We start from the raw sequence: 27,599 nt of genomic DNA on the forward strand, positions 1-27,599 counted from the left end.
TGAAACTGGTCTCTAAGGTGCTACTGGAAAGAATTTTTTTTATTTTGTTTGCACTCATCATTGTGAGGGGTGGGGGAGGTGATGATGATGCCTCACCAGCTACTGCCTGGGTTGGCTCAAAAACACAACAACTCACCTCCCACAAAAGCAAAGGTAGAAAAGGTAATTACGGTAAAGGACCACGGGATGGTTAAGTCCAGTCAAAGGCGACTGGGGTTGCGGTGCTCATCTCACTTTTCAGGCCAAGGGAGCCAACGTTTGTCCACAGACAGCTTTCCGAGTCGTGTGGCCAGCATGATTAAACCGCTACTGGCAGAGGACCATGATGAGTGACAGAGCACACGGAAATGCCGTTTACCTTCCCGCCACAGCGGTACCTGTTTATCTACTTGCACTGGCTTGCTTTCAAACTGCTAGGTTGGCAGGATCTGGGACAGAGCAACAGGAGCTCACCCTGTATCATTCATGTGTAAGGGGTGACCTCCTTACACATGGAGGTGAAGTGGCAGACAGAAAGCAGCAGCTGACTGATGTCTGGTGATGGACCTGGTGGAAGTTGGTGGAAGTTGGCAGGTGTTGCTGGGTGGAAGCTGGTGACGTTTGCATTCAGAAGCCAGTGGATGCTGAAAGGCTGGAGCAGGCTGTTTGTGGATGTGAACTGGTTGAGGTGAATGGTGTGTATCTGGGTGCATTCAGGGGGTTCTGGAAGCCACCCTTCTGACACAGGGTGAATGCATGAACAACTAGATATTCATGGGTGGAAGCCAGTGGAAGTTGGCAGGCTGAAGTGAGGGATGAAGTTGCCAGGCAGAAGCCTGTGGAGGTGGCTGGATGATGCTGTCAGACGGCTGCCATACCCCTCAGTATGCCTGTTTGCATTTCAGGGTTGTCTGAAACTGGCAAGGTTTTCTCTGAGACCAGCCATGAAAGTAATGAAGAGAACTGCAGGCTTTGCAAGTCCCCTTCTATTTCTGAATAAATGTGCTCATTACACAGGAAACCCAACATCCCACTTTTATAGTGCGCAAGTCCTGCTTACTGGTGTCCCATTGGCATCTGGTTAGCCACTCAGAATACAGAATTCTGGACAAAATCCAGCATGCTGTTCTAAAGTCCTTAGAATTGTAACCCCAATTGCATTGTGACAAACTTAATAAAAGTTCTGCAGGATTCTGGTAAATCAGAGTTCAATACCTTGCTCCCCAGTGGCCAGGCACTATGAGCACTGCCTTAACTGTGGCCAATAAGATTCTCCCCTATTGCCACTAAAAGGAACAGACAGCAGTGAATTGTACATGTTGAAAATGGCACATATTAATGTCACAGATAACATCTGCAGTAACCTGAGCCTACAGTAGCCTGAACTGATGCACACATATCAAAGTCTTACAGAGCTTAAAAGGGCTTACAAGCAATAGTGCATGCATAACATTGTAGCCCGAATAACATTGTGACACACTTAAGAAAAGCTCTGTAGCATCTGATAAAGATAATTCAGCATCCTGCTCCGAACAGTCAGGCACTATTGAGCACTGGCATAGCTTGGCCAATGAGAATTTTTTATCGCATCCGGTATAGGAGACTCCCCACTAACGGCATTTTAAGCAAGGGAACACACTGCACTTCATTGAACAGACTACAGTGAGTTGCATATACTGAAAATGGCACGTAATAATGTCATAGATTGTATTTGCAGTAATAGAACAGTTTAAATGATGACTCACGCCCATTGAGAATGACGATAAATGACTAGTGAGTGGTATTTGAGTTCTGTAAAAGTTTATTTCATTTTTTTAATAGATGGGAAATGTACAAGCAGCTGAGATGATAGACATTTATTACAGTTTGTGCTACGTCATGGTTTATAAATACATTGAGCAGGAACTCTTGGAAAGATAAGAAAAGTGGAAAAATCAAGGTGGGGAACACTTGTGGCTCTCTCCCCATCCCTCCCCCAGTGACAACTTCTTCAACTGAACAATTTTCAAATTTCATTTTCTTGAGAAATACCCAACTGGAAAGACATACCAACCATTTCAGATGCCAAGACCCAGCACAATTAAATTTAACATGACTTTCTTGCTCCAGAATTTCTTTCAATATTATGCCACCATAGATGGAAGTTTTTAAGCAGATGCAGGATGGCCATCTGTCATGTATGATTTAGCTAACATTCCTGCATTGCAGGGGGCTGGACTAGGTGGCCCTTGTGATCCCTTTCATCTCTGCAATTCCATGAGCCAAAGCATTAACTACCCTTGTGCTAAAGCTTAGCTACTGCCAGTGAGTCTGGCGAGTCTGGCTCCCTCTTGGAGGGAAATGGGCTAAATTACAGCCACTGTGATTCAGAAACTTGGCATATTGCCCCATAAATATTGTCACAGATATACAACAATTTGGTACAAATTTGTCAATAGACCACTAGGTGGTACACACAGATCACCAATGACTTTTCTTTCAAGGCCCACTGGGGGAGATGGAGAAAGGGACTGCTTACAGACAGTGCTGAAATGCTTGGTTTTCCTTTATGTTGTATTGCAATATCCCATGTTGAAATACATATTCAGGAGGATCACATCTCCAGGGATTTTGATAGCTGCAGTTCTAAAGAGCAAATTCCCTTCACGTTGAGGCAATTCAGAGTGCAAATGTGTGCACGCTCATCCCATTTATGCACGAGGGTAGTCTCAGAAAAGAGGCAGTTTTGAGAACTGCCAGTTAAATATTGGTAAGAGTGGAGGAAAATCTGGACAAGGGTTGTATAAGGATACAGACAATAGTCCTCATGGAAATAATCTATGGAGTGTGTTTGAAAATGCAGTTAGCCCTTTTCTCTGTCCACTCCACCTCCCTTCAGCTGTTATTGTACAGCAGGAAACTGTCTATCCCTCCCCCACTCAACTCATGTTACAAGCTGCTTTAGAGACACATTCAGTCTAATGGCCTTTGTGTAAGAACTAGAAGCTACCAGCCAGCCAGAGTACTCTCCCAAAGGCTTGAGGGTTCTCTCTCCCTTCCAAGTCACTCCAGGGAGCCACACCAGCATTCAGGGGTTCTGCCTGCCCCTATCTTTGTGGTTAGAGTTACATAGGTCAAAGGACCAATAGCTTTGTGGCATGGTGACATAGGTCAAAGGAAATCTACCTCTCCATTGTCCACATCAGACTTTCTACACCTCAAGAGGCATACACAAAAATCAGGAAAATATTTGTGTTGTTGGTTCTAGGGAGAAGCATTAAACTCCGGCTTCTAGTGATGCAGCTATTGCTGTCATGTCAAAGGAGGACTGCAGTGTGTGGCACTAGAAACAAAAGAATATGAAGCAGAGCACAGCAGCTGCTTTTGTGGGAGGACTGTGACACAGGCTGGTTCTGCCCAGACTGACCACACACATTCCCCTAACTGTAACCCTGGTGACCCAGAGGCACTGGGAACCCTTCCCAATGAGCTTTGATGAGCCCATACACATACATCAACCACATCTTGATCATTTTTAGAGCAGGGGAAGCTGGACTCTGCTCACAGCCCATCACAAAATATGAGCAGAGCAACCTACACACAGGCATGAAAGAAATAACTCTTTTTGCACCTCTAGTTCAGAAAGGAAGCTGCTCAGTCCCTTCTCTCACTTGGCCATTTTCAAACTGGTCTCTGGTCAAACTCTTCCTCCTCCTCTCGGCTCTGGGGTGACTGAGGTGCCTCTTCATCTCCCGTATCTTGTTTGTCCCTCTCGGCCTCAATCCAGCTCTGAGGGCTAATCATTTTCTTGGGCCCATGTGGAGGAGGCCCAATCAAGGCTTCTATGTCATTGTAGTTGATGACTTCTTTCTCCAGCAGGGCATTGGCCAGCTAGACACAGAAAAGGTGACAGATGGTAAGCATTTTCATGCACACATAGGCCAGAGAAACCTAAACATGGAAATAGGATACACTGGGGCTCAGCCACCCACTGGCTGAAGCAAGGACCAACTCACCTCAAGGAAAGCACTCTCAAGGACAGGGATGGGAACCTAAGACCTTACAGACATTGTTGGACTCCAACTCCCATCAGTCCCTGAAGCCAGCACGGGCCAAGGTCAGGGATGATGGGTGTTGTAATCCAACAACATTTGGAGTGCCACAGGTTTCCTGCACCTGCTTTAGGATGTGCAGAACATTTTGGGAAATATTTTAGCAGCTTCACCACATTCCATTCAAAGGATTCTCCCCCCCCTTTTTTTGATCTTCAAAGGAAGCAACAGTTTGAGGACAGTTTATCACATGCAGGAAAGAACTTGCATTCTACACACACCTCTCTTCTCCCATGGCAGGTGCCATTGCGTAGAGCGAAGATAGCTATTAAGAGAAGTATTGTGTATGTAGCTATGAAAGAAAAAAGTATGGCAGTGGTGTGAATGTACAAAGAAAGGGACAGGTGTGCACATGTGGGGCCATTTGAGGAATGTTACATCAGGCCTCCTAACCTGCAGCTCTAAGAGTTTCTCCCTTCACATTCCTGGCATCACAAGGAGCTGAAATGAGCCACAACCCACTGTTTCTTGCCACTATCAGCCAAGGAAAAGGGCTGCCATGATTCCCAATGCAAGTGGCAACCAAAACAGTATCTAAGACTCTGCAGAGGAATCCTTAGCCATGGTCCATTTTGTTCTCTTAGTTGGCTCTCAGCAGAGTAGCTGCTACCTTTAAAAAAAAAAACCAGTCCTCCCCTGCCAAGTTGCTGAAAGCACTTTTTGAAGCCTCCCAAGCTACCCTGTGAGGCAGGCTAGGCTAAAGAGAAGCAACTTGCCCATGGCCAGCCACTGAACTTTCAACAGCAGACCAGGGTTCTGAGTCTGGATCACCCCCGCTTCCCAGTCACCCCCACCCCCAATTCAATCTGAATCCCTCTGGTGCTCTGCAAGCCTTACTGCTTTCAGTTTGTCCCGATTCTCTAACAGCAGAGTCTCTGTGCGCCTGTAGGCTTGGGCCACCAGCATCTTTGCTTCCTAGAAGGGAAACAAAAACCAAAGGAGGAGTTATAGCAACAAGGCTGAGCCAAGAGAGATCCTAATGAAGAACAGCTCATGGGTAAAGAACAATTTAGTTGGGTGCAGAATGTGATGGCACATCTCACATTTAAAGTAGGACTAGGCAATGTTCAGCCTAACTACTCTCCTCCAGTTCTGTTTATAAGCTTCCTTCAAGTGATTAGTCCTAGCCTTTTTCTAGCACTTGCCCTAAGTCAATTCAATGAGTGGCTTTTATTGTGTTGGGGAAGGAAAGCAGTGACTTAAGTTGTGGGTCTTTATTGGTTTAGAATTCTACCAGCATCATCCCCTTAGGACTGGGACCTATCCAAGACTAGAACCCTTGAAGCAACTGAAAAGCACAGCAAAGATGCTGCTAGCAGCAACAAAAATGTACAGGAAGACATGGGGTGGTGTTTCAGCTAGACTTCAGAATTGGTGATTTGCCTCCTTCCTACTCCATAACCACACACACTTTGCAGTGCCAAGCTAATCTTGTTTGCATCCTGTTTACAAGGGTCAACACAAGCCAACTTGGGCAACAAAGTCCTCTCCTTCAAAAAGTGGCATTCACATTGTGAATTCCTCTGGGCTAGTGCTTAGAGTCTCACATGATTAGCCTTATTCTCCCTGGGAAACTGCAACATAACAAAACAGCTCTGCTTCAGGGCCCTTTAAAACCTGTGAACAGGCAAGCATTTTTTGTTGGAGCTTTATATCCATGAAGAAAACTTACATGGTCCATAATTTGCTGGAGTGCGTGGCTGAAGGGACGCCGCCCTATCCCTGGGGTACTTTCCTTTTCTGGGAAGGACAAGTATCCAACATTGGGTGCCATCCCATATTGCTTCACCATTGAATAGGCTATCTTGGTGACCTTCCTCAGGTCATCCTGTGCCCCTGGAGTAAGCAATGGATAAAAAAGAACTTAAACGGTGGTGCTACATGCATCAGAAGTGTCAAGATACCCCCCTCCTATTCTGGGGGGAAATGTCTATGCAAGCTCATTGGCTTCATTGCTGAAGCACAGTGGAGGGACATTTAACAAAGAGAAGCCTGCAGCACAACTGAAAGACATGAGGTCAACAAGATGAAGCACAGATTTGGCTTCCTCACCTGTAGTGACTTTATTAAAGGTGATGGCTTCTGAAACTCTCCCTCCCAGGGCCATGCACATCCGCTCAAAGAGCTGGTCCTTGGTAAAGAGGTATTGGTCCTTTGGCAGGATCTGGGTGAAGCCCAAAGCAGCATTGGTGCGAGGAGCAATGGAAACCTGTGAGACAGTGGAAGGAAATAAAAGAAAAAAGGAGAGGCCCAACTTGTATTGCAGAGAATGAGTTCAAGATGCATCAGCTCCTCTTGATTACCATGTCCCATGTCCCAAGCTCGGGGCAGAGAGCAAACCTACCTTCATCGCTGCCTCTGTGTGCTCCAACAGCCAGCCTACAAGTGTGTGACCTGATTCATGAAATGCCACGACTCTCCGCTCCTCTGGCGACAGGATTTTGCTCTTTTTAGCAGTCCCTGTGGGGCAGATGGAGGACATAAATTCCATTTCCCAGAATATGCTACTAAGGTGCACCACTATTTTAATATGCAAGGCTGAGAAGGGGAAAGACCTTCTCTGCCCCTTATGCACTATCACTCAGCTGTTAAGTCAGATAACTCTCCGCTATCATGACCTAAGGCCTAAGAGAGCCAGCAACAATTCTTTATTGCACTGATAGTTGCAATAACACAGGTCTGTCAATTCATCCTTCAGACCCTGATACTACTTTTAAACAGCCTATTAAACTCTGGCCCTATGGGAGTGTATCCAAACAAATGGTGCGTGTAGGATAGGGCAAGGCCTTAAGATTTCTCCCTGGAGAAGGCAACTGCTGAAATATATAGGCAAAGGTTGGATTCCAGCAATGTATCCCTTGATAAAAATCACCACACAAAAATCTCCTGCCACTCACCAAGCAGTCTTCAGAGATTGTGGCTATGCACAAAGCAAGACCCTAACAATGCATGGAAAGCCTCCATTAAGGCCAGCAAAGCCGAGGTATTGTAAAACATATACACCCAAACAGAGAGGTTTGTTTGTGGTCTCTAATTAAGCAGACCTGATTCACACCACTCCATTTATGCTCCTCCACCCTGCAGCTATCCACTGGCAGCTTGGCTGTGTTAAACTGGCGATGATGGCAAAACCCTTTATCATGCGACACTTTACCGTAGACTGAAGAAAACTGACCATGCCACCCAGAAAGAAGCCTTACCTGCAATGACTCTCTCCACGGCGTACTCAAAATTGAATGTGTCGATGGACTTATGCCCCTCCCTTGCTGCGTGGAGAGCGGCCTCATTACAGATGTTGGCTATGTCTGCTCCTGTAGACAGAGCAACATGCACTCATTGGGTTTTCTGGGAATCGGAGAGCAGGAACAGAGCAGGTAACTTTCAAGCCCAACATGCTCTCCCAAGCAATGATCCTCCATGGAACAACTCAAAGAGGGTGTATAAAAATGGTACAGCCCTCTGCACCCAAGGATGCACCTGAAGGGTAGGTAGTGACTCCAGGGAAATCAAGCAAACAAGCCAACCTGTAACACCAACACAGAAGGAGTGGGGGAAGAAATTGTCCAAGTCACCACTTGCCATTCTGAGGAGGGAATTGAATTTCCTTCCCAACACCTCAAAATATGACCAGATGGACCCTGAGAATGATGTACCATCCTCCCAAATCCCAGGTTGGGACCAGTTCTACCCAACTGAAGACCTTTCTCTTCCAACAAGCCTTTTGAGTGGAGACTGTTCCCTGTCTGCTTCTATACTGGAGCATTTTTTTTAATGCTTTGTTTGTGTGTCTGCCAACCTAGGCTCCTCAGGGAGGATGGTATACAATTTTAATAACAATAATAACAGCAACAACATCCTCCTGTCTTTAGCCACCAGTTTTTCTTAGGTTGCAAGAAAAGAAGATGAAGCAGTGCAGCCTTCGAGGTGCTGACACCACCTTGCCTGATGTCCGATGCCACCTGAATGTTAATTGTTCTCCACTTGCATCAAGACATTCCTCTTCAACACCTGAAGGTGATGCCCCCAAATGCTGCTCATTTGGGGCTATTGTTAGGTTATGTAAAGAAGCCGTGTGTACCTGCTTCGACTCTCGTAGCCCACCTGTTAAAGTGGCAACTTTATTTTCTAAATCACAGAACAGCATCAAACCTTAGTAGCATTGCTTGATAAAGTGTGGGCATTTCTAGAATCTGACAGAGCTGGTTCTTTAAGCTGCTTCTATGACATATTTTTAAAAACGATATTGTTTTGTTTTAGTCAAGATAATGAGAGGCAGAGCCGACAGTCCAGGGTTGAAAGGTATTTATTACGTAGCTGTTGGCACAATATACAGTGCTACCTCGTGTTAAGAACTTAATTTGTTCTGGAGGTCTGTTCTTAACCTGAAACCATTCTTAACCTGAGGTACCAGGGCCGCGCGATTTCTGTTCTCATCCTGAAGCAAAGTTCTTAACCCGAGGTACTATTTCCGGGTTAGTGGAGTCTGTAACCTGAAGCGTCTGTAACCTGAAGTACAACTGTACCCCTTTTTAATCTCTCTGGCTACGTAACGTGCTTGATCTCAAATTCTGATTTATTTTCCCTGAATTGGACTTCCTGTTGTCAAGAATGTTGCCACATCTTTTTAGGGGTACTACTGGCAACCATTAGTAATTTCTTTTCAATCAGCTTCCCTTTGTCACATTTTACTGTGATAAGAAAAGGTTTTCTGCAAATAGGAGTTTTAAAAAAGCAGAGTACAAAGGACGGGGAATCAGGAAGTGAGGGGGAAAGGGGCTGTTATGCAAAGCAGAAAGAAGCAGGATCTTGCAAGCCTCTCGTTGTTGTGCTCTGTATGCTAGATTCAAAACCACAAGGTGACCCTAAAGGAGAGGCTCCATGGTGGACAGCAATGAGTTAATCAAGCGCAGTCTCAAGCCGGGCTTAGGAGAGGGTGGCCTGAGCTTGGCATTGCCCGCTGGGATTCTTCTGACCACAATCACACAAGTTTCTCCAGGGAGGAGAAGGAACATCTGTTCTGAGTTTTGAGCATGTGGGTGGTGTGGGGGCTGGAAGAGGCAGAGCGGGGGCCACCAGCAGGGAAATCACAGAGGATACTCCACAAACAGGAAATTCACAGCTTTGTTCTGAGCTCGGAGATGGACTAGAGGCTCAGGAAAGCAGGAATGCCCTACCCGTTTCTCTCAAGCTAATCCAATGCTGAACTGCTCAGTTAAAATATTTTAGACTGCAGAAACATTTCCCCAGCTAATTCCACTGATTTTCCAGCTACTAAGTTTCCAGCAGGCACAACCAGAAGCAGCAGCTCCAACCCCACAAAAATCTGGGTCACACACACCATGCACAATTTGTTTTTTACTCCCTCTATCGGAAGAAAAACTAACAAAAATGCTGGAAACCTGGCCAATTCATCAGTCTAGGTACTAGTCTGTGTGTCAATTTCCATCCAGCATAACTACAGCACTGGAGGGGGGGAGGCGCTTTGGCCCTCTTTTCTTTCACATCACACACAGCAGCATTGGAAGGAAGCAGCCGGGTGGAAGGTAGCCAAGCCATACATGACTAAAGTGCGCTACAGAGATTGCTAACATGTGGCTGGATGCAAACAGCAACAACAACAAAACAAAGGAAAACCAGACAAACAGCTGCTCTTACATACCACTGAACCCTGGAGTGAGCTCAGCCAAGCGCTGGGAATAAAAAGTGCCAGCCTGAGACAGCTTCAGGCCCTTCAGGTGCTGCTCGAAGATCTCCCGCCTCTCCTGCAAGGAACAAGACAGAGCCGTTTTGCATGGCACAGCTGATTCTGAAGGGCACAAATGGGCATCAGAAGAAAAGAAGATGCTGACATCACCTTGTCCTCTAAAAGCAGAAGGGTGGGTAGAAGGGAGTCCCAGGTTCACAGCCTTCCTGCTTATTTATTCTTCCACCTTCATGCACCCCTGCAAGTACTTCTCTAGGCTTTACAGAATATTATCTTCCCTATGTCAAAACATGCATAAACCATCCAAAAACTATTGGAGCCAATGTGGTGTAGTGGGTAGTCACACTAGGATGTGGGCTTTGGCTTGAGAACACTGTGCATCCTTCTTAGCTTGGGATAAAGCAACTGAAAGGAGAAAGAAGTGGCAAGGCAAAAGGACAGGAGTCCACAACATAGTCTAAAAATATTAGATTTTTAAAAGCGTTTTTAAAACCCTGTGTGCCCGTGTGTGTAGAAAAATGCACGCTGCCCCACAGAACTTCAGTGGTTTCTATTGAAAATACAGACTGTAGGCAAGTGGTAGTGAACAGAGTGCCCTCCAGATGTTCCTACCAGCCTCAGCCAGCACAGCCAATGGCCATGATGCAAGTTGCAGACCAGCAATACGAGGCAGGGCGGCTACCTCTGTTGTAGGCTCAAATCAAGATGCCTTTTGGGAGCGGCCTGAAGAGGAGCTGGAGTAGATTGCCCCCCCCCAACAAGGCTCACCACGCATTTCGGGTTGCTGCTGCTTCAGAAGCAGGATTTCTGTAAGAAGGAATCTCTACTCAATGGAAGATGCCAGGCTTGGCAAAGCCATGATTATTACACGGCTAAACCACCAGGGGGCAGAGTCTCTCTTGCTTGCCTATCTTTCCAGGCTCTGGATATATCCACGGCTTCTTTCAAATGCAGGACAGATGTAAAGAAGTCATTGCAAGAAGTCATTGGCTCTTCCCTCCAAAGGTCATTCCACTCGCTATACCCCTCTCCTATTAATTTTGATTTATTCCTTAATGTTTCTATCATCATAGCACTTGCATGACTGTTGGGGGGGGGGGGGGGAGAGACAGACAGAGGGAGGGAGGGAGAGGGAAAGGGAGAGAGAATTGGGGCTTTGCAGATGCTCCCCTCTCCTTGAATGAAGAGAGGCAATTTGCAATTGGGGTGAGGGGGCCAGATCTAGCTGGCTACAGGCCAGCAAGTGACTCATTCAGCTGGTCCAGGCGGTCCTGATTAAAGCAGTGGGCTCAGCTGCCAGGATTTCCTTCTCCTTCCTCCTTCAAGGCAGCTGCACAGCTCACTTTTCCGGTGCCAGATCGTATCAGGCATTTGAGGTATTTTAAGCGAAAACCTGGAGGAGCAGGAGGATAGCGAAGCCCCAGATGGGAGGAGGGGATGCTGGTGCTGTTTAAAAAGGAAAACCCTCATCTCAATTCAGGTCCTGCTTACCGCCCAAGCGGATGCAGCCATTTATGAGCTGTTCCGGGGAGGGCAGTGGGGAGAGAAGGAAACCTTGCATAGGATTAATGGAGGGGAGAAGAGGAGGAGGAGGAAAAGGAGGTTCCTTTTCTTTGGGCCATTTTCTATGCTTCCCACTGCGTGCACTTAACTCTGCCTACTGAGATCACAAGAAGCCCCAAATGTCTTCTGGAAACACGCAAGACTCTTTTCTACCTGGCTAGGAGTCAAATACCTAGGGATGCAAGCAGGGAGCTATTTTAAGCTCCGTGGGTTGTTTTTTTTTTAAAACATGCTTGAACCACAGAGATTTCAGTTGTGTGTGTGTTTTTAAAAAGCAAACCATGCAAGACTGAAGTCAGGCCAAGCCTGCCTTAAGAGTTCTAAATGCACAAATTCATACTGTGTGATTCTGCATCCATCTACACACGCAAATCTGAATGAAAGCATTTGGTCCTTTCCTTAAAAGCGCCACAACAAAGGCACAATGGTCATGTTCTGAGAACTATTACTGGAGTACTCCCAAAAGGTGCCTCTCACGTAATCAGTTCCTTTCCTTAGCACAAAAGTTGTTATTATTGTTATTGTTATTGTTATTATTTTAAGTAACCTTGTGTGGCAATCCTCACGGTTCCTGACTGTCCAATTGACACTGACTACAGTACTGAACTTTATGGTTCATGCTCTTCCAACTGTGGCTCAGCATAAACCCAGCAGACCTGGTTTTATAGGTTTACTAAGCTCATGTAGGCCTGCAATTTGAACACACCATTCACTAAACCGAGATTCTGCTAGAGCTCCAAAGGAAGCAACAGAAACACCCTTATAGCAGAAAACCAACAATGGAGTGAATCCAGTTCCTGGGATTGAGTGCACCACTTGTGAGTCAAATACTAAAGAAGACAAGTGTTCACTATCCACTGCCTAGCCTTTGCCACTGCCCAATACCTTAACCACAGAATCCAAGAGTCACAGCAGAGGTGGGTCCAAATAATACCTGCAGAGTAGGCAGATCAATAAAAATGTGGCGGTCAAGCCTCCCAGGTCTCATGAGAGCATTGTCCAAGATATCTGCCCGGTTGGTGGATGCTAGCACTATGACGTGATCAGTGGTCCCCATGCCTGCAACAGAGAAAAATGTGAAGAGCAGAAGTGAATGGAATGTGCCACCTGTGCAAGGAGCTCCAGAGAGAGATTTCCCTGCATGAGAGGTCAAATGTTCACAAACATGCTTTAATATGCAAGGTCATGGGCGGGGGGGGGGGGAGGCTGCAATGAAGCATGTGCTTGTGGACCTATCTAGCAAAAATTGACTTACGTGGATTATATAAATGCCAGAACGCTAGAGATCTGGACACAATTTCCTCCTTTAAATTGCTTATTGCACATTTTATACAACTAATAACACAGAGAAATATATATATATTTAATTGTCCTGTCCTTACAATTCCAATCCCTGAATTGCAGAAGATACTAAAGCCCACCAGACTGAAATGTGACCAGCATTCATACAACTTCTTTGTTAATCCATTGATGCAACTTCTCTCACAATTATGTTAACAGTTTGCATTCTGGCAGTTGTCAGTATACTGAAGATAACATTTTAGTGGTAGCGTGCATTTGCCATAACTGCATCTTTAAATGGCATGACCACAGCTGTGGGGCAATGCAGCCAGCCAAATACAAAGCTACACAGGAAGCTCTTGGCATGAGGCAGATATAGCTAGGCTTCTTCCTTGCTTGAACTGCAGAAGCACACACTGCTGCAAAGCTGCCTTAGAGTGGGGGCAGCAGGGGCATGTTTTCCCCACGCTGCCCAAGAGATGAGCACAATAGCCCACCCAAGGGATTTATCCTCCAGATGACTCAGAGGTCCACTCTCCTACTGCATGCTGCTACCTAATGAGCCTCACTTCTGCCTCCTTGCGGGATGCTGTGGAGGCAAATTCCAGAAGACAACGAAGCACAACTGTGCATCAGTCTGTCAGGGTATTTTGCAAGGCAAGAAGGAAGGAAAGAGAGGCGCTGGGAGTCAGTCACGTGGGCTAAGCAGCTTCATTCCTATGGCAAGATTAGTGCAAGCAGAACATTAGCTGCTTTGCTCCTGGGAAGAAGCGCTCCCAAAATAGATCAGACAACCAGCAGATCCATCACCAAACAACACAAGCTTTCCAGTGCTCGCCAAAGACACACAGTCAGAGCAAGGCCTGGGAGTCCAAGGCTCCAGACTGAGCCTTTTATAATCCTGTGACCCCTTGTCAATCTATTCTCCACCCTCCCCCAAATCAACACCCCTAGCTTCAGCATGACTGAACTGGCAACGGAGTGTGATTAAAGCAACAAGACTCCTGGAGAGGAGCTGCCTCCCCCACTCCCAGGGCACAAAGGGCAGAATGAAAGGAAGCAATTCTGGATCTAACAGGTGCTCTCTGTGTTACACAACTACCCAGGCTCTCTCAGCCTACTGGGATATGCATACACTTCGGTTTCCACACAAAGTATGGCAAATTGAACAAAGCAAGCAACCTTCTATTCAGGGATGGAGAGTGGTCGACTGCTTGCACACTTTAGCTGGGAGAAGGGAGATTTCTGACCATCTGGTGGATAACTATTCAATTTTTGGAAAAAGCAAGGCTCAAATCCAAGATTTAGTAGACCCAAAGATCAGTATGTGCATGGAGTATGGACCAATCATGCTCAAAGCTGTATGGCAGAGTTAATATTGCATGTGAGCATGTGCACACATACACACACTCTTCATATAATCTTTGTGATGGAAGGGGCCTTAGAGGTCAACTAGTCCCCCTCTGGCTCAATCCAGGACCTGCAATGCAGAATGCAAGCACAACATTCCTGACAGGTGGCCACCCAGGCTGTAATTCAATACGCTCAGAGAAGGACAGTCTGCCAAGGCAGAGTCTGTTCTGTTGTCAAACAGCTCTTGCCGTTCAGAACTTTCTCCTAAAGTTCAGCTGAAATCTGCATCTCTGTACTTTTTGCCCATTCATTCTAGACCTCCTCACCCTTGGAGGAAAAGAGAGCAAGTCTGCTCCATGCTCTCCTGAATGACAGCCCTTCCTATATTTTAAGACTGCAATCATGTCTTACCCTAACTTTCCCTTCCCCAAGCTGAACATACCTGGCTCTTTCAACTGTTTGTCACAGGAATTGGTTTCCTCATGTTCCTTAGTTCAGCTCGGTTCATTCTGATCAGCCAGCATGAAGCAAAAGAGGGTGCTTTTGTGCTTTAGCGGAGACTTTTTTTAAAAAAAAAAGCACATCGTTTCAACCTCACTCATCTAGTTTCAGCTACACTAACAGTACAGAGTGGCTGCATCAACATTAGAGACAAAGCAAGATGCTGGCTGGGCCTGTCAAGCACACCGCAGACGGCTATGCTCGGGCCAGATGAAGCTTCTGCTGGCTCCCAGCCATGGCACTTCTGAAGAAGCCTTCTCCCAGACAGCCACCAGCTGAAGCAAAAGGCTAGCTAAGACTTGAGGTCTTGGGCCACCTTTCCAGCATCACTTTGTGCTTCTTAGCATCGGCCTCCCCCTAAATGTTGTAATTATTTCAGGCAGGGTTGGGGATCCTGTGCAGCTCTAGATGTTGCTGGATATCATTTCTGTCCATTGACCATGCTGGCTAGGACTGATGGCAGTTAGTGTCCAACATAATCTGGAGGGCCACGGGTTCCTTATCCCTGCCCTAGGGAGTACCTGAAAATATTTTCCTCAAGAGAGCTTAGGGAACAGGAAATTCTAGAGCTACAAACATATACGTGCACACACTTGTGCACACAAGCGAAAAACCAGCCAGGTGGTACATTTCAGAGAGTTAAGAAGCCACCAATGGGTCCAGTTTCAATACCTTGAGTCCCTAACAAGAGACCCAGTGATAGCAGTAACACACAAGGCATGCAATAAGCAACCAAAAGAAACCTAGCAACCAAACAAAAATCTATCTTGCTTCTTCCTGCCAGGTCCGAAAGGCAGTAGGCAGGGCTGGGAGAGGAGTGCAGTGGGAGTGGTCAAAGTTTTGCTCTTCCTTACCCGGGGGTGGGGGTGGGGGTAGGATTGCACTGGCTGAAGGACTGAAGGCAGAGTTAGACAAGAGCAGAAGGAACTCACTGTATTTGCTTCTGCCTCTCTGCAACCAATCTTTCTTTTCCCAAGTAAACAGGCTTTAAACCTACCCATCTCGGGAAAGATTTTATGCACTTATTACAGTTATATCATTGGTTACCACATGTAACTAATCTTAATTGGAGTGGCCTGCCTGTAACCTACAACTGTGACCCTCCCTTTCTGGATGCAGGTCGAAGTCAAACTGGAAAGTGAGGGGGAGCGGAAACATCAAGTGTGACAAGGAGAGTTTGGAACTCTTTGGAGAATCTGGGAGTACTTGGGCAACAGAGAGAAGCTTAGCAATGAAGGAAAAAAGGAGGGGAAAGGCAGGGAGCGGGTGGGGGCATGCTTGAGCTGCCATCTTCTGTGAGTAATACCATGGCAACAGTAGGAGGAGAGTTTTCCTCCTGGAGTGTAGAAAGGGGAAATATTTCTGACCACAAGCCAAGGAAGAAAGCAAGCCTGGAGAATGTGCCTGAGCTACTGACCATCCATTTCTACTAGCAGCTGGTTTAAGGTTTGCTCTTCCTCCGTGTTGGAGAAGCCAGACATGTTTGTGGAGCGTTTCTTCCCCACAGCATCAATTTCATCAATGTAGACGATGCAGGGTGCACGGGCTCGGGCTTCTTTGAAGAGGCTCCGCACACGAGCAGCCCCAAGTCCTACAGAAGGGAGCAGGGGGAGGGGGGAAGGAGAAGAGAGAACAAATTCATTCTAATAGCTAGCTCCATGAATCTGCTTCCTGAATTTGGGCCCTCGCAAGCTTCCGCCAGGGTGAATCTTAAATGTGTCCCAAGGCTGCTGTTTGTGCTTTGTGCAACAGGCCTACAGTGCCCTAATAAAAGTTGCTGGAAATCCTAGGTGCTCTGGTGCCTGAATCCCACTTGCAGGCTTCCCATAGGCATTTAGTTGGTCACTGTGAGAACAGGATACTGAACTAGATGAGCCATTGACCTGATCCAGCAGGGCTCAAATATGCTATTATGTTGTAGGTTATCAGAGGGCTGCCTGGTTTCAGGTGCCAGCAGAGATCGCAGCAGCAACAAGAAGCCAAATCGAACTAGGAGGATATTTGCTGCCTAACAGCAGACCAGGAAACAAGAAGCCCCCAACTTTTTTTTCCAAGGCACCTTTGACTGGAATAGGTTGGCTGCTCCAAAAGGATTTTCTGCTGCTCTCCATTCAGAACTGGGTGTCTCAGTTAGAAAGTTCCAGGGTCAGACGTTGAGCAGAGTGGAAGAAAGGAAGAGCAGCAGAATTGGTGTCAAGAGGGGAGCACTCTCTCTCTATATATATATGTATTAGATCAGTCAGTGAAAATGTCGTACTGCCCCAGGACACAAACAGCCGTCTCTGTGAGAGAGCTTCAAAGTTTCCTACAAATAAACTAACTGAGAACAAAGCTTTCTTCCTGGTAAGCCACATTTTCATTAAGCCCACAGGAACACACTTTTTTGTGTTTTGTTTCAGGGGAAAGCTGAGCAGGCTCCCACAGAGTTCTCCTTCCAGCCCTCACCAAAGAGAGAGAACCCTCTGCCTTTTGATCAACTGTGGAAAGGAAGCTGTAGTGGGCTAGGGAGGGAAGGTGTTTACATTTACCAGATATACACCATCCCTATTCAGCTACTGCATTTCCCCTTGAGTGGATGCCTGGAATCTTGCTCAGGCCACCTTCCTGGGGGTTGAGAGCCCTGAGTCAAGTTCTGCTCCACAGAAACAGATTGCAAGGACCACATTCCTTCTGTACAATGTCTCACACCTAGCTGGCTCTGTTAAATAAATCAAAGCTGACTGCTGAAGAAGCAAAGATTTAAAAAAAATAAAAAATACACACACCACCTCTAAGTGAATCCAGCTTCCCCGCCCCAGGACTTACCTCCTATCACCTCCACAAACTCAGAGCCAGCTATCGCCAGGAATGGCACCTGGGCCTCAGTAGCAACAGCTTTTGCCAACAAGGTCTTGCCACAGCCTGGTGGTCCAAGCAACAGGGCACCTTTGGGAACTTTAGCACCAAGCTGTAGGTAACGATCTGGGCTCTAGGAGTGGTAGGAGAAAAAACTTTTTTTAAGCTGCACACTCATTCTGCATCTTCTCCTGGAGGAAGCAAATCACAAACTTCCACTGATGTTCTTTCCCACATGTATGACAGCATGCAAAAAGAAACCCCCCTCCTGTCCCTTAGTGGCTGGGCAGACAAAATGGTTACCCGTTCAGCTGCACCACACCCCTTGCTCAGAGACAGGCCCTCTGCCCCTCCACCACAAAGAATCAGATCCACTACTACTCATGAGGCCTATAGCTAATACAGTAGTGTGATGGAAAAGGCATCATGAAAAGAGTGCTATTTGAGAAAGGATACCCCTATCCCCAAGAATCCTGGGGCAAGTGTGACCAAAAAAAACACACACAAATACACTACAAATAAAAGGTCCCACAACATTCCTGCACAGGGTAAATAAAGCAAGCATAGCCAATAGATGATGGGAGTTGTAGTGCCACAACACCTGGAGGGCCAAAGGTTCCTCACACCTGCATTACTGGATTCACAGGATTGCCCGCTCAATCCCTCCCATTCCCAACTTCCCAGCTGCACTTGCCAGCACTTGTCTTACCTTCAGATAATCCACAAATTCCTTGATCTCCATTTTGGCCTCGTGCATTCCTGCTACATCCTTGAAGCTGATCCCTTTCCCAGATTTGCCATGCACAATAGTGAAGCGGGCCATCTTCAGCTGACTCTGTTGAGGGGTGGGCAGGGTGGAGGGGAGAGAGAGAGAGAAAAAGATATGGCCGAATAAAGAAAAGCAGGGGTTATACAAAACCCTGATTCTTATGAGCTTGGAGGAAGAGCAGTTCACTGAGCAATGAAGTGCTCACGCTGCATTTGGCAGGGCCCATGTGCCATCCTCCACAGGCCAGACCATTTATTTGCCTTTCTGTTCTATTTTCTGCTTTAGGTAAGATGGGCTGTGGTTCCACTCACTCAGCTGCTATCTTGATCTAGGTTTTATTGTTCGTAGCAAGCTGGAGGGATGCCTCGAACAATTATGCTGCCACCCTCCAGCCAAGAATCTACAGACAAAGAAATCAGATAGAGGGAGCTCTCTAGAACACCTCTCTTGTAATTTTAGCTTTGCTAGCCGGGCTGGCAACCACTCCACCAAAATGGCAGCATGATCCGCTCAATTCCCTGGCTTTCAGAAGAGATTTGGTGGCGGGTTGTTTTTATGGTGGCAGGGGGAGAAGAGGGCAAACAGAACAACAGGGACCTCAAAAGCAACAGGCATTGCATTCTAGCCTCCATTAAACCGCAGCGACAGACAAAACAACAATTTAGCTAAACAGCCTCTGCATAACTGCTCATTATGCTTTGCTGAAAACAGCTACTAATGTTGGCTTTTCAACTAAGCTTACAGCAGGCCACAAGCTTGGAAGTGCATCAATAAAAGTGCTAGGGGTGTCGCCCACCTAAAGGAAGTAAAGAGGGAGCCTTGGGAACTTCCACAGCTATGAAGTAAAGAGAGTAGGGCAGAGCTGACTGGGCTATTGAACTGCAGAACATTTTTTTCAGCCCACTGCCACCTCCCCCAGCCCCTCCCAAGCAGGCAGGCAGGCAGGCAGAATTCACCAGCCTTCCCCTCAGCTGACTGAGCAGCAGGGGTTTGGCTGATGCTGGGAGGGAGGCATGTGACAGGAGGTATGAGGGCCAGCTCACAGCACAGTCCAAAAAGCTTAGGCAGCTTTAAAGACTGAAAAAAGTTATTTTGCTAAAAGCAAGGGATTTGTGTTCGCTGCTGCATGCGAGATTTGCTGGCAAGACAAAAGCAAAAGAAATGCCATTCCCAGCTGCAAGTCATTAGTGAGCCCTGAAAACAGCAGAGAACTGCCCTGCAGATTCCCTGAGTTCAGCCTTCCCAGCCTAGAGGGACAGAGGACGCCCCCCCTCCACCACCCCACCCATGAGGCCAAATACTGTAAAGTTCCGTCAGCTGATAGGAAAAGCAGCAAGACATAGCACAGGGCCGCCCAGCCTTTGGCATGGCTTAATTCTCATCCGCTGTTGACTTTGCTGGGGGAGGGAAGAAGAAGCCAGGCCCACCCAAAACAAAGCACGAGGGAGAGCTACTTACAAAGGCACTGAAGCCTCCTTCCCTTCCTGCCATCCCGGCCAGGCGAAAGATGTACCACAGGATGCCAACACCCACAGCAGCCATCCCCAGGGCGTAGAGGGCGCTGCAAAGACAACAGCAAACCAGGGTCAGGCTGAAGCAACTGCTGTATCGGTTATGAACAGACAAAAACATAGTCAGTACTGTATTTGTGGGACAGAAGTGCAGCTATGGCAACATTTCAAGACGCAGGGACGAGAAACCTGTGGCGCTCCAGCTGCAATTCCCATCAGCCAGCATGACCAAAGGTTAGGGATGATGGGAGCTGTAGTCTTGCAACATCTGGAGTACAGCTTTTTTGCGGGGGGGAAGGAACCTGTCTAAATCAAAGAACAGGTTAAGAACCCAATAAGTTTTGGGTGCAAAGTAAAGAGGCATCTTCTGTGCTCTCCCTGTCAAGAGTTAATGTGCAGCTGGCATTAATTCCAATAAAACTTTGGGGGGAGTCTCTGACTCTGGGCAGATTGCTCCATTGAAACATAGGGAAACCTAGGAAGATGCCTTACTCAGAGTCCATAAGCCCATCAAGCTCAATTGTCTACACTGACTAGGAACATCTCTCCAGCGTTTCAGGCAGGGTCATTTCCAGCCCTACCTGGAGACACCAGTGGGGACTGAACCTACAACTTTCTAAATGCAAAGCAGTTGCTCTACCAATGAGCTTAGGCCCTTTCCCAAGTCAGTGAAGTGCTTCAGACCAGCTCCTCTGAGCCACTGTCATGGAAAGCAGGCCTCAAGTCCAGCATGTGGGACAATGTCCTCAGGTGTCTGAGATTCAGTGGGCATAGGTGGGGAAAGTGGTGGGCTGCTGGGAGTGCTAGAGGTGGCCAAAGGATTTAATACCATCCTCATTCAAGTCACAACTCTCAATAATTGCAACTTTCAGGTAAATAACCAACCTTTCATAATGCAGGATTGCCAAATGATAAAAGCAAAAGTTATTTTTAAAAAAAACAAACCACCAAAAATAATTACATGTGGTGGTTAAGGCACAGATTCAACAGTGAAAGCAGCACAAGGGTAGCTTCTACAAAGTTTACATTCCAAATGGAAAATAAGGTAAGCATCAAAAAGAAAGCAGCTCATGTTGAAGGGATCCATGGAGAGGACTTCCGACATTCTTCATCCTGGCTCCTGGAAGTGTCACAGCTCAGTGGCTGAGCATCTGTTTTGTATGCAGAAGGTCCCAGGTTTCAATTCCTGACATCTATAGGTAGGACTGGAAAAGACCCCTGCCTAAAACCCTGGAGAGATGCTGCCAGTTAGACCGATGGTGTGACTCAGTTTAAGGCAGCTTCCTATGTAAGTCAGACAATAATTTAGTTTGCCTGTCAGCTCTGAAAGTAAAGCAAGCACAATGGGGAGAGTGAATAAAAAACCTTCCTCCCCACAACCCCAGAAATGTTTTGCCCATGAAACTCTTTTCATAGTCAGAAAGCCAAGCCTGGCCCTGGAACAGAATGGTTTATAGGCCTCCTTCCATTCTTATTACAAGAGAAGCTCCTCAGCCAGAGATGACAAGATTCCATAAATCGTTTTTTTGTGGATAAAAGCTGCTGCTGCTGCAGAAAGGAGACCACAAGAAGAGCTGGCTCTTGCCATCATTAAGGAGAAACAAACGTTCCAAGCCAGCATTCCTGCATCTTTAGAAGCTTCTGCCCTCCTCCTGTTCTCAGCATCAATTCCCATTCTGATTTTACATCAGTATTAACAGCTTTAGCCTTTGTAAAATCCTTGTGACAAAGGATGTGGGGTTCTGCATAACAAAGTCCATACCTTTAATGGGAGCACTTGCTTCACATTGACATTTGGGGTTTGATTAGCAAAACATTTCTGCTCAGCATGGGGCCTATGAGTCAGTGTCCGCCAAAGGTACAGTCGGCTGTTATCTTAATGGGCAAACGCTTGGGAGTTTATTTTTATAAGCCAAAGATAATACCATGTGGGAGGCTCACTCAGGCTGTTAAGGCATTATCTTCATTGGATCCCCCACACTATGATCATTGCCATCCTCACCAAGCCACCCTGCAGTATTCACTGGGGAAATTGATTGACACACTTTTCACAAGGAAATACTTTTGTAAGTCTATGGATGGTGCTTAGGCTCGGTTCTGGTTGCCCCAATCCGCAGCCCCTTCCCTTGCTATTCCCATGGAAAACCTCACAGAGCTGAGTCATACAATTAAGTTCTGAAGCAGGCAAAGTCACCTCCTAGCTGGCTAACCGCAGAAAGTGGTGTGTGCCATGCGTTTCACACATTTGTGCTTTTTGTGGTGGCTGCTGGTGCCCCAATCTAGGTCACCAAGTCTTTTTAGGACATGCTTTGCCAAGCTGGCACCCTCCTGATGTTTTGGACTACGACTCCTGCCAGCCCAAGCCAGCACAGCTCTGTTATCTGAGGCTAAAGACAGTTGTAGCCCAAAGCATCTGAACAGTGTCAGGTCAGGGAAGGCTGCTTGGAGACACTGTACACACAGCCATGGCAAGCAAGAGGAAGAAGCACAGAGGGCATGGTGGAGTGGAGAGAGAAAAGCAGGAGATGGAGGGTGGGGCAGACAGTGCCTTGCAATGGTGGAGGAGCTTTCTTCTAAATATGTCATACTTTCCAAAGAAGCCAGTGCGCTTGTAGGAAACGGGGATCCTGTCCTTCAGGTCAATGCTCAGCTCTTCCTCAGCTGCCCGCAACTTCTCCTCAAACTTGTCAACGTTTGCTACCTGCATTCTGTACATCAGGGCAAGCCTCTGGAGACACACAAAAGCAACGTTAACAACGCCAAGGCCAGATTCAGGACATTGATCAACTGGGAATTGCACAGGTGGAAAAAACTGCTCAGGGCCACAACCTGTCATGAGTGAGTAGGTGGGGGAATTCCAAGGGGGATGAAAAGCGGCTGCTGGGCAAGGAATTAAAAGCTACGTGACCTCTTAAGCTTGCCAAAATCTCAGGTTGGCTTAAGCGCAGACAAAGGTGCACTTTGCTACGAGTCAGAGGAGAGGCTTAAATAATCAACAGGCAACCCATTCTTACCAATATTAGCTGCCTTCTCTCTCAACCTGGAAAACTCACAAGGCCATGCAAGTTTCACTGTTTGTGGCAACTGCCATAGTTATGGGTACCAGTAATCAGTACAGAATTATTTTATTGTATTATAAAAAGTTATTTTAGATCTAATGGAAGGGCCACCCACTGCAGCCTCACAAGAGAATTTTTCCTGTGGCTGTACCCACATTCTGGAATTCTCTCCTGTGGAAGGTTTGAGATGTTCTCTTTTAAACCTCCTCCATCAAGAGAAGACAGTGTTTCTCATGCAAGCCTAAGAATAAAATAATAATAAATAATAACTTATTTATTTATACCTCGCCCATCTGGCTGGGATTCCCCAGCCACTCTGGGTAGCTTCAAACAAAAAATTAAAAATACATTAAAACATCAGTCATTAAAAACTTTCCTAAACAGAGCTGCATATTAAAGTTGGATGTTTTCATTATCTGTCATGCTATTTGTGTCTTTTGGTTTTGAATTGCATTTATTATTAGCTGTTTCTTTATTGTTAGCCACTTTGAGAGTACTCTGGTCAGAATAAATTAATCATAGAATCATAGAGCTGAAAGGGACCCCGAGGGTCATCTAGTCCAACCCCCTTCTGTGCAGGAATCAAAACCCAGTATTCCCAGGCAGTGTCCTATCCAAGTACTAGCCAGGTCTGACGCTGCTTAGCTTCTGAGATCAGCCAAGATCAAGCATGTTCAGGATAGTATGCAAATTGTTCCAGAAAAAGCAAAAACTGGAGATAAGGTGATCTAGACTATTCAGACTATGTAGTACTGTAGTTGTCTGCTCAGCAAAATACTAACACTGTATTATAAATATGTGGTGTTTTCCAAGAAACAGTTTATGAAAGTCATCAGGATGACTTATGCTTAAACTTTGCATTTAAAACCAAGACAATGAAATGCACTGTGATAGTTTCATTTAGATTCTACATAGGCAACTTTGGCTGCTTTCCCTTAAAGGTCTCCACTAAAGTCAGTGAGAGATGTCTCTTTTCCTCAAATAATTTAATGCAGGGATGGGCAGAAGATGTTTCAGGATCTACTGGGAGAACTCTGGGTGACCTTAAGCTGATCAGCAAAGATTTCTTATTACAATTTCAAAGCACATATTGGAAAACCATAATTTGATTTGTGTGTGAAACACCTGCAAGTTCAATTCTAGTATAAATAACAAGTTCTGGGGCTAAGCAAGTGCTCAGAGATACCACGGTTTGAATTCTAAGTGTGCATCATCCTTCCACCCAAAGCTCATTTGGGGGCTCTCAGGGTTCTAGTATCAAAACAAAAGTAGATCCTGCAAGTCTGAAGTCTTCCCACCCTTAACTTGAATTACCTGAAAATTCAGCATAGATATTATGTTATCTTCCTTGTCTGAACAAGAAGATGAACAGATAAATAAAAACAATAAGAAAAGCATCCTTAATGTTGATATCCATATAGGAATGCTTCACAGAAGTTTGACAGCTTTCTGCTTATGAGGGGGGAAAGCAGATTAGGGAAAAACAAGATTATTTTTCAAAGAACCACCTCTGAGTTGACCAAGACAACAGGCCAATTTAGGGGCTGGTGAAGAACTACGGAAGCATTTGCAGGTTCACAGAACTGTTTGGCAGACACAACACCAAGAGAAATCTGCGAAACTTAAATGTGTGCGGAATTTCTACTACCAATCCTGAAGCCTACATTCCTATATCAATCAAAGTTGGCCAAATGGAAAAGTCTTTGCTTAACCTACTTTGCAATACTTTAAGGACTGATCTTGCTGGAAAAAAGACACTCACAGGCCGTCCAAACACAACTGCCCCTGGATGTAAGTAGATTTCCACAATGTCGCTCTCCGGCACCACTTGAACTCGCTGCACTTCCCCTTTCGCCAGCATCTCATTTACAAAGTCGTTCCAGGATATGTTGCCTCCACTGGTGCTCAAGGAGTTTAGCAGGCTCATGATGATGGCAATGAGAAAGAGGGTCCTCAAGCGCTCCCGGTACATCTGGTCCTCCCTCTCCCGGCGTCTCTTTTCCTCTTGAGAGAGGAAACATAAGAACACATCAAGATTAGCATTACGAGCTGGAGAGCAGATTGATTATGCCCCAAGCCACAGACCCCCACACAGTCTGTTTTTTGTTCCACATTTCATTTTCCTAGGAAAGCTAAGCTGGGCTAGGAGAGGCAGCATCTGGTTTGCAGTGTGCTATCACATTACAGCCCCCTTTTCCAGGGAAAGAGTGAGGAGAGACCAAGAGCAAGGTCACACAGTAAAGCTGCATGTAAAATGCCTGCTTCGAACTAGGCCAACAGCTCAGGAGCAGAGCATGTTTACAGAGCTGCCTACCTGGAGTTCCAACATTAACACACATAGGGAAAGGGGAAGTTTGTATTCGATTAGCCAGCAAATATTTGCTCTACCCAGCTCCAGCTTTCCACATTTAGCCTGTTTCAGCAGTTCTCTCTCATGAGCCAGCCCAGACAGCGTGTACAAATCAGCTCACATTCTGCAGGAGGAAAAACAAGGAGATCCATTTTTTTCTCAGAAAGGGTCCTAAATGCTCAACCAGATAATGCTAGACTAGACAAGAGCAAGATGCCTTCTGTCACACCACTACCACAAATACAGAATGAATGGTGCAGCTTTGCACCAATTGCACAATTTGCAAAACCCGTTTGAATCATGCGGAGAAAGCTCTTCAGCCTTCACCAGGCCCTACTGCTTTGCATTAACTTGCACTTGGTTCGAACGGATGTGGGATCTGAATTGGGCTCCTACCCTTTGAAATGAATGGAGGCAAACTGCACAGTAAGGTAAAGGTAAAGGGACCCCTGACCATTAGGTCCAGTCGTGACCGACTCTGGGGTTGCGCACTCATCTCACATTATTGGCCGAGGGAGCCGGCGTATAGCTTCCAGGTCATGTGGCCAGCATGACAAAGCCGCTTCTGGCAAACCAGAGCAGCACATGGAAACGCCGTTTACCTTCACACTGTAGCGGTTCCTATTTATCTACTTGCATTTTGACGTGCTTTCGAACTGCTAGGTTAGCAGCACTCAAAAGCTTGTAACTTCTGCCAACACTAGAAAGTACGGTCCATCTCTCCAGCACTCTAAGCCCCTTCTAAGGCAGGATTCTCCAACCTAGTGCCTTCCAGAGACTTTGGACTCCCACATTCCATCAGCTCAGCCAGGACAGCTGTATTCCAAGAGCAGGGATAGAGAACTTACCTCCCTACACCCAACACAGCCCATGTTTGACCCATTTTTGCATAGCACTGTGCACGGAAGGCTCAGTGATTTGCTGCCTGCTGGTGCATGTAAAGTGCTGCACACAAGGCTTTGCAGGTGCAAACCTCCCCAGGCCTGGCGTTGCCTTTACCTGCCCACATGTATGTTGTCAGGTGTAGGGAAAGTGCCTGTGGCTTCCCCAATCTGGCCTTGTGGGCCAAATGGAGAAGACCTGGCAGGCCTGAATAGGCCCACACATAAGAGCTTTTCCATTGCTGTTCTAGAGCTAGGGGCATTCCTAAAACTGCAGAAAACCATCTTGGTGGCTGCATCTGCAGGTCATTGGCCTGATCCTGCAGGCTCTTCTGATTTTGGATTCTAGGTCTCATTTCATCCTGCCTTGCTCTTTGATCCAACCTGAATGGCCGAACTGCTGCCCATCTCTGCCAATGGCGCATCATCCATCGAAGCCATTAAGGAAGCCTCCCAAATAAATCATGGCTGTTTTGTTGGAAAATCTATCTGCTGTAGCCAAGATTAGATTTATGTTAACAAAGGCATTTATCAGCAAGCACCACCAGTTAAAGCAGATGCAAATAGAAAAAGAAAAACCCCACTGTACAGAGATCCAGCCTCATCCACAATTCCAAGCTGGGGCTGCCTGATCAGACATCCAGCACCATATTTCACTCATGGCTTGCTCTGTCCTGACTATGCAATGACCCCCACTCTTAAAGTAGTGTTTCTCAGATAAAGCCATCATTCCCCAAAAACCAGTATCTTAGTAATTATGGCCTGCCCACACCTCTCTTGTCTTCTCCTACCATCTCAGTCCTTTGTTATATCAGAAAGGCCTAGCTACAGCGGAATGAGAAAATCTATCACAGGAGTTGCAAGCAAGTGCCCAATAAAGAATTTTTAAAAAGCAACATTGTAAAAAATAAAAATAAAGCCTAACAACCCACAGAAACTCAACTCGGGGGAAGGATTCCCACAACATACAGAGTATGGGGTTAGATTACTTTCTGGGTTCCAGGTGTATACTAAGGATGCATTAAACAACTTATCAAAGAAGAAAATGGAAAGGGAAAAAGAAAATGGATTCTATTGATTACAGGTATGGACAACTTTAATACCTGCTTTTCTAAACTTCTGCATGTACACGCAAAAATCCACTCACATTTGGCCAAGAGGAAATCTACTTAGCACCCAAGCTTACTAGTGGTTTTTTTTTCTTCAGAAAACTAAAATGATATCTAAGAGCTTCCAGGATCCAAAGATGTATTTTGTCCAACTTTAACCTACCAAGTCAAGTCCATAAAAAGCATCAACACACTAATGTCATTTATCTTGATTGCCACAAATTATACCCTACATATAAAGCCCAAATACCCTTGAAAGATCTACATTGGCTCCCAGTACGCTTCCGACCACAGTTCAAAGTGTTGGTGCTGACCTCTAAAGCCCTAAATGACCTCGGTCCAGTATACCTGAAGCAGCGTCTCCACCCCCATCGTTCTCCCCGGACACTGAGGTCCAGTACTGAGGGCCTTCTGGCGGTTCCCTCGTTGTAGAAGCCAAGTTGCAGGGAACCAGTCAGAGGGCCTTCTCGGTGGTGGCGCCCGCCCTCCCATCAGATGTCAAAGAGAAAAACAGCTACCAGCTTCTTAGAAGACATCTGAAGGCAGCCCTGTTTAGGGAGGCTTTTAATGTTTAATAGATTATTTTATTTCATTTTTCTGTTGGAAACCGCCC

At 46.3% G+C, this 27,599-nt stretch overlaps 1 protein-coding gene across 2 annotated transcripts in view; it reads right to left on the reverse strand.

The window, feature by feature from the left end:
- Positions 1-1,762: 1,762 nt before the first annotated feature.
- Positions 1,763-27,599, reverse strand: part of SPG7 (SPG7 matrix AAA peptidase subunit, paraplegin) — a 33,603-nt gene continuing 7,766 nt past the window's right edge. Inside the window, exons 4-17 of one of the 2 annotated variants that reach the window (XM_035118472.3) lie at positions 24,409-24,650; positions 22,176-22,315; positions 19,535-19,637; positions 18,017-18,142; positions 17,278-17,440; positions 15,890-16,063; positions 12,272-12,396; positions 9,730-9,832; positions 7,271-7,381; positions 6,415-6,530; positions 6,123-6,279; positions 5,743-5,906; positions 4,908-4,985; positions 1,763-3,849 (exon numbers count right to left, since the gene is read on the reverse strand). In XM_035118472.3, coding sequence (XP_034974363.3) covers positions 3,640-3,849; positions 4,908-4,985; positions 5,743-5,906; positions 6,123-6,279; positions 6,415-6,530; positions 7,271-7,381; positions 9,730-9,832; positions 12,272-12,396; positions 15,890-16,063; positions 17,278-17,440; positions 18,017-18,142; positions 19,535-19,637; positions 22,176-22,315; positions 24,409-24,650 — 2,012 coding nt within the window. In that variant the 3' untranslated portion in view covers positions 1,763-3,639. The remainder of the gene's footprint in view (positions 3,850-4,907; positions 4,986-5,742; positions 5,907-6,122; positions 6,280-6,414; positions 6,531-7,270; positions 7,382-9,729; positions 9,833-12,271; positions 12,397-15,889; positions 16,064-17,277; positions 17,441-18,016; positions 18,143-19,534; positions 19,638-22,175; positions 22,316-24,408; positions 24,651-27,599) is intronic. The other variant, XM_035118473.3, reaches the window with a different exon arrangement.

The sequence above is a fragment of the Zootoca vivipara genome, chromosome 6, assembly GCF_965207765.1.
Source record: "Zootoca vivipara chromosome 6, rZooViv2.hap1.1, whole genome shotgun sequence".
Taxonomy (NCBI): domain Eukaryota; kingdom Metazoa; phylum Chordata; class Lepidosauria; order Squamata; family Lacertidae; genus Zootoca; species Zootoca vivipara.